The 5,866-nt window shown below is 53.5% G+C and overlaps 2 protein-coding genes across 2 annotated transcripts; one reads left to right on the top strand and one right to left on the bottom strand.

The window, feature by feature from the left end:
- Positions 1–3,913: 3,913 nt before the first annotated feature.
- ACA1_034470 (uncharacterized protein) lies at positions 3,914–4,774 on the top strand (the record flags this gene model as incomplete). Its single annotated transcript, XM_004349673.1, has 1 exon — positions 3,914–4,774. The coding sequence occupies one exon, from the start codon at positions 3,914–3,916 to the stop codon at positions 4,772–4,774; it is 861 nt and encodes a 286-aa protein (XP_004349723.1).
- Positions 4,775–4,882: 108 nt separating this feature from the next.
- Positions 4,883–5,616, bottom strand: ACA1_034460 (Ankyrin repeat containing protein; the record flags this gene model as incomplete). The annotated part of the gene is made up of 3 exons (XM_004349672.1): positions 4,883–5,003; positions 5,084–5,278; positions 5,384–5,616. 3 exons carry the CDS (start codon positions 5,614–5,616, stop codon positions 4,883–4,885), a joined length of 549 nt encoding a protein of 182 aa, XP_004349722.1.
- Between the last annotated feature and the right edge of the window lie 250 nt (positions 5,617–5,866).

The following is a 5,866-nucleotide window of genomic DNA, read 5'->3' as shown; positions in this document are numbered from 1 at the left end:
CACCCTCTCCAACACCTCCAGCACGCCCTGTGCCCGTCATGCAGATTCAGAACACGGTGCTCCTCATTCTGATTTGTTTTGTTTTGTTTATCTGCCAAAAAAGAAGAGATGAAGTCGAAAACGAAGCGAGTGTGCTACCTTAAGATGGAGGATGAGGCGATGTGTAGTTGGTACATTGCAGAGCGACAACTCAGCGCGCAAATCCTTCCAAATCTTGGAAAGATGTGCCGCGCTCTCCATGTTGCGATTTGAGATTCTATCTTGCACGGGTCCCGCCCGAGCGGCCTTGGCCTTCTTGCTCTGCCGCTCCTTTCGCCTTTGCTCGTAACGCCGGCGTTCGCGCCAGCTCTTCCCCGCGGGTCTGTCACCGTGCCGTTACATCTGTTGAGGCGCAAACCGGTAGAAAATAGGCCGCCAGGTCCCCGTGGTACCGAGGTCCGGGTGACGGTGTCGCTACCAATGATGACGTCAGCAGGGCTTGTCGGAACACTCCCTAGAAGTTGGGCGTGACCACACATGGCTGTGCATGATCAGCTCCAGCATACAATGTTGAGTGCTAGCTTGTTGCTTTTGACCTTGGGGCCAGTGATGTGCTTGGTCAGGAAATTTGCACATACCACTCCATGTATGTCAACAACATGTGGTATGTGTTGTTGTGCACAAGGGCATGATACTCACTCCACATGGCTCAAACCAGCATCTGACACAAGCTGGTTCCTCCCCTTCCTCTTCCCCCAGCTCAATACCACTATCCTCAAGGATACCCTCTCTGCCCTCACCAAGCTCAACAATGCCCAGGCCCTGAAATCCTACCAGGATCTTGTTTCTCTCTTCAATAGGCCACTCCAGATCAGCTCACTGGTGACCTGTTCAGCTGGGTTTATTGGTGCAGACATGCTCAGTCTGACCTTCTCCCAACCTGGAGCCATTGGATTGGCTGGAAAATCTGAACCTACCTTGTTAGTGCTCCTCAGAACAACCTCAAAATGCACCTTGAACTTGTGGTCATTTGATATGAGAGGTCCAGTCATTTTGAAAGGTGATTTTGTTTGTGAGTTTAACCTCATATAACATGGTTTTGACAACACAAAAAATGGTGAAAAGCAAGACAAAATGGAGAGCATCTTGAATGGCAGATATCTTTACCATCATAAGGAGAGATATGATGCTGTAACTGGGCCATCAGTCAAGGTCTGGAATGACCCATTTCTATCATGTACATGTTTTGGTACACTTACTTTATCACATACATGTACACAATGACTACACACGTTTTTTTCGGTGCTTTCCTGAACAGCTGCACACAGAAACCATAAAAGGAAAAAGCATGGCTGCTGGGATTTACTGGACAAAAAGTCAATTTTTATTCTTTACACTTGGGTGGCCTGGAGCTGCTCTTTGTCATTCAGTTGATATCAAATTGTTGCAGCATTCATCTTCCCCTGATCTGTGGGGCAAGGAGGAGATATATTGGCAAACCTTCTATCATGTATGTGTATGTGATAGAATGTCCTGCAGTTTCAAAGCATAATGGGCTTTGAAAATAGCATGTATGCAATGGGGCAGTTACCACCTTCAGGAGCAAAAACAGTTCCTTGTTGTTGGCCATGGCTGATGGCAGGGTGACTTGCACCAATGCAGACACAACAACAAAAACTGTAAAAACCAGACACTTACTTTATCACATACACATTCACAATGACTACATGTTTGACCTACCAATACTTAGTTTATCATGTAAACCTACAAGATATGGAAAATCAGAACTTTTGCTTGTTTTGTGTAAGTGCTCCTCTGAACACCCTCAAACTGCACCTTGCTTTTGCTTTCATACCCTCCATCAATTCGATAATCAGTGGCCAACATGCTGCCCTCACATCCAGTTCATGTTCAACCTCACACCATATTCAGTCAGTTGCACACATGAACTGAACTTCATTCTTCACATTTGTGCTGAATTGGAGCACTATTCCTGAAGTTAATATTCCACTCCATTCCACACTGATAAAATCACGTTTAACTCCACAAATTCCAAGGTTTTATGAAATCATTTTCATCTCAAGTCCCTCAATATCACTTAGAAGCAGCGGTCTAGCATGTCAAAATCACATGCAGATCAAAATCTTCAAAACTGCCCTGTAAATCAAAAATGTCAAATCTCAGTCATTTGTGACCTCTCATTTCAAATGACCACAAGTTCTTGGAAGATTTGGAACTGAATCTGTGATATTGACATGCTAGACCACTGTGATTGATATTTCATTTGTGACCTCTCATTTCAAATCAGCACAAGTCTCATGAGCTCAGCTGTCCTTGAGGTGAGAAGCCATTGCTGCTTGTTGTGCCACAGTGTGTTGCAGTGGATGAGTGTGAGCTGCTCCTTCTTGATCTGCAGCTCAGCTTGGTCAGGGAGGTCCTTGAGTAGGTGGGCATGAGGGTGAGTGGTGTGCAGAACTTATGTGAGATGTTGGAGAAAAATGTCATCCTGATCCAGCTCTGAAATGCCAAAGATGGCAGCATCAGGCTGTAGACCTCCAGGTGGCCATTCTGGTCCATTGGAACATGCTTGTTTTGGCCATGTCAGTGTCCATTAGGATTTGCTCCTCCTCCCATGTTGTGGGCCAGCAGGAACAAATTGGTTAACATAAATTGTGATAGTTCAGTCCATATTGTTCACTCACATAAGTAAGATGCCATGTGGCACTTCACAGCACACAACCCTGCATACCCATGGTGCACAATGGCAGTTGCTGAAGGTGCAATGACAAATGGGCAGCATGGATGCATGGATCTTCTTCATACTCTGGTTTTCTGAGGGTGGGGTGCTGGTGGGGTGGAGTGGGTGCACCATCACCAAGGCAAAGGATGCAAAGAGCCTGCTGGAGGAAGGCCAGCACAAGGCCCTGAAACCACTTGGAGGTGTGAAGAAGGTAGGGATTGACCAGTGCAATGGTGATCTGGTTGAGTGTGTCCACTGGTTGAGTGTGTCCACTACCTGCTTGTCAGCTGGAGGCACTACAATCCCTCTCAACACCTCCAGCAACCTCTGCAGCGCCCACAGCAGATGGAGGGGTTCAAAGTACCAGAAGATGGGGAGCAAGGTGGGCATCATGCTGGTGCGTCTGACCCGCCAGGTGGGTGTACAAATTGTTCTGAATCTTGGAAAGACTAGCTGCTGCCTCATCCATGATCTTGGTTCACTTTATCTCTTTGCCTCTTCTGTTCATGCAAGAGGGATAACAAGACACCTGGTGTTGTCGCATGGGGTGATGGAGGTGTCGCCCTGCTGGAAGGCACAGAAGAGGTGTGGCAAGATGTGGTCCTTGATGCCAATGCCTGTGTCCATGATCTTGATGGTGAGCATGAGCCACTGCTTCCTTAGTCTCCCTGGCCTCCTGCTCTTTACCGCTGCATTTGCTGTGGGGCTGGATTCACTTCTGCATTTCCTGAATCATTCTTCTTCTCCTTCTCCAAGGGCATGGCATTATCGTCCACGGCCTTGTAGTTGCGCATGCGGATCGCGATGGCGCCGCCCTCCAGCGTGAATTTGATTGCGTTCTTCGTGATGTTCCAAAACACCTACTGTAGCCTAGTACCCTTTTATGGTTAATTTCAGAATGCACATGGCAGGAGGTGAACACTATGGACAGTGAGCACCACGTACACATGGCAATTTGAATTGGCCTCACCTGGTGTGAAGGCCTCAAGGCCTCACCCTGTTGTGCCCACGCATTTTTCCAATTCCATCGAACACATTTGAAGAATGCGTTACCAGAAGCGCCATTCGACTACGCCGACTCTCGCGCTTCCGGGTCCGTTCCCTGAACCGCCAGTCTTGATAAGGCCTTTGACCAGCGTCAGTGGCACTTCAAGAGAACTAAACAACAGCACCCAACAGAAAATCACACACAAGATGGACTCTACAACACCGCAGCAACCGGCCGTCGAGGTGAAGTCTGAAGTCACAGACGTCAGTGAAGGGGAGGGGGACCTGTCGCGGGAGGAGCTGGCCGAGTGGCTCCTGGCCAACTTCGGCACCGAGCCCGACCAGCCCGAGCTGGCCCCGCAGCCGCTCAACCTCGACCACCTGCTCCGCCCGGAGGACTTTGACCCCTCACGCGTCACCGCGCACAACATCGTCGAAGGCGACGGCGGCCTCGACGGCTTCGGCATCGTGCTCGAGAACGTGTTCACCCGGCGCGAGTGCCAGCGCCTCATCGCCGAGACCGAGCGCGTCGGGTTCGGCCACCTGGGCGAGGGCAAGACGGGCCGCGCCTACCGCGGCAACTGCCGCCTGCAGATCGACGACCTGGGCGGCGCGCTGGGCCGCGAGGTGTGGCGCCGCATCGCGCCCTACGTGCCTGCGGCGGTGGAGCTGCCCGACGGCGAGGGCCGCTTCGAGTACCTCGAGATGAACTCGCGCTATCGGTTCGCCAAGTACTACGCGGGCCAGGGCTTCGCCATACACGTGGATAAGCCGACCATCTACGAGCACGAGCGATGTAGCATCATGACGGTCAACATCTACCTGAACGATCTGGTGCAGCCGGAGCAGGGCGGGCTGACCCGCTTCTTCCGGCGGATGACGGGTGGCGCGCCGGTGGCTGCGGCGGGCGGCAAGGCGGGCAGCATCGCCATCTTCAAGCAGAGCGTGGTGCCCTACAGCCCGGTGCACGACGGCGACAAGCTCCTGAGCGGCCTCAAGTACCTCATGCGCACCGACGTCGTCTACCGCCCGGCCGCGGCCACGGATACGCCCAAGAGCGACGCCTAAAGGAGAACACACGACACACACCACACAGCACACGTGTTTCGCGAAGGCAGGAAATAATGGAAAATAGTTTAGTACCGTACAGACCACAGGGCAACGGTGTTGCGGGGTTCAGGGTTTGGAGGAGAGGGGCCCGAAGGTGCCGCGCTTGGCCATCATGCGCACGTGCTCGTCCTCCGCCTCGGTGCGTTCGGCTTCCTCGACGGCCGACATGGCGCTCTCCAGATCGTGACTGCGGTGCACGCACACAGAAAGGTTACCACATGGCACGACACGACACGACACGACACACGTCGGCAGAGGTTACAGTACTTTTTCATGGCCTTCTTGAACATTTCGGTGGTGAGGTCCGCGGGCCGCTTGGAACCGTGCTGGATGAGGAGGTCGGTGATGTCCCTCCGCTTGAAATCGTGCGCTACCTTGGCCGGCGTGCGCGCCGACTTGTCCTGCGCGTCCACGTCCGCCTTGTTTTCCAGCAAGAACTGCACCATGTCCTTGTACCCCGCCCTGTCGCACGACACGCACGGAACACGGCACACGGCACACGGCACACGGCACACGAGTCAGCTCTGTGGGTCGATGACGGCGAGCGAGCGACGAATTGATGCGCACCCGCTGGCGATGTGGAGGGCGGTGCTGCCGGTGGTGATCTCCTTGGCGTTGATGTCGGCCCGGTACTCGAGAAGCAGCTTCAGCGCGGCGAGGTTGCCTCCCTCAGCCGCGTAGTGGATGGCGGCGCGGCCTTGGGCGTCCTTGGCGTCGACCTCGAGCCCGAGGCTTCCGCCGGGCTCGGCGGAGGCGGGCGAGCCGAGGAGCCACGTCACGATGTCGCGGTGGCCGTGCATGAGGGCCGTCACCAGCGGCGAATAGGACGAGGCTGAGTCGAGCAGGTGGAGCGTCTCTCGGCCCTCCTTGGGTGCCAGCAGCAGCAGCACCGCCTCCTTGCTGCCCACCCGGCAAGCCACATGGAGCGGCGTTTCACCTTCAGCGCAACACAAAGTTAGTCGCATGTGCGGTGGTATGTGCGGTGTGTGCGGTGGTGTGTGTTCGGTTTTACCTTTGATGTTACGCAGAAGGACGTCGCCGCCGTGCTTG

This window comes from Acanthamoeba castellanii (genome assembly GCF_000313135.1).
Source record: "Acanthamoeba castellanii str. Neff unplaced genomic scaffold scf7180000084563, whole genome shotgun sequence".
Lineage (NCBI taxonomy): Eukaryota > Discosea > Longamoebia > Acanthamoebidae > Acanthamoeba > Acanthamoeba castellanii.
This window is presented reverse-complemented; position numbering and strand designations above follow the sequence as displayed.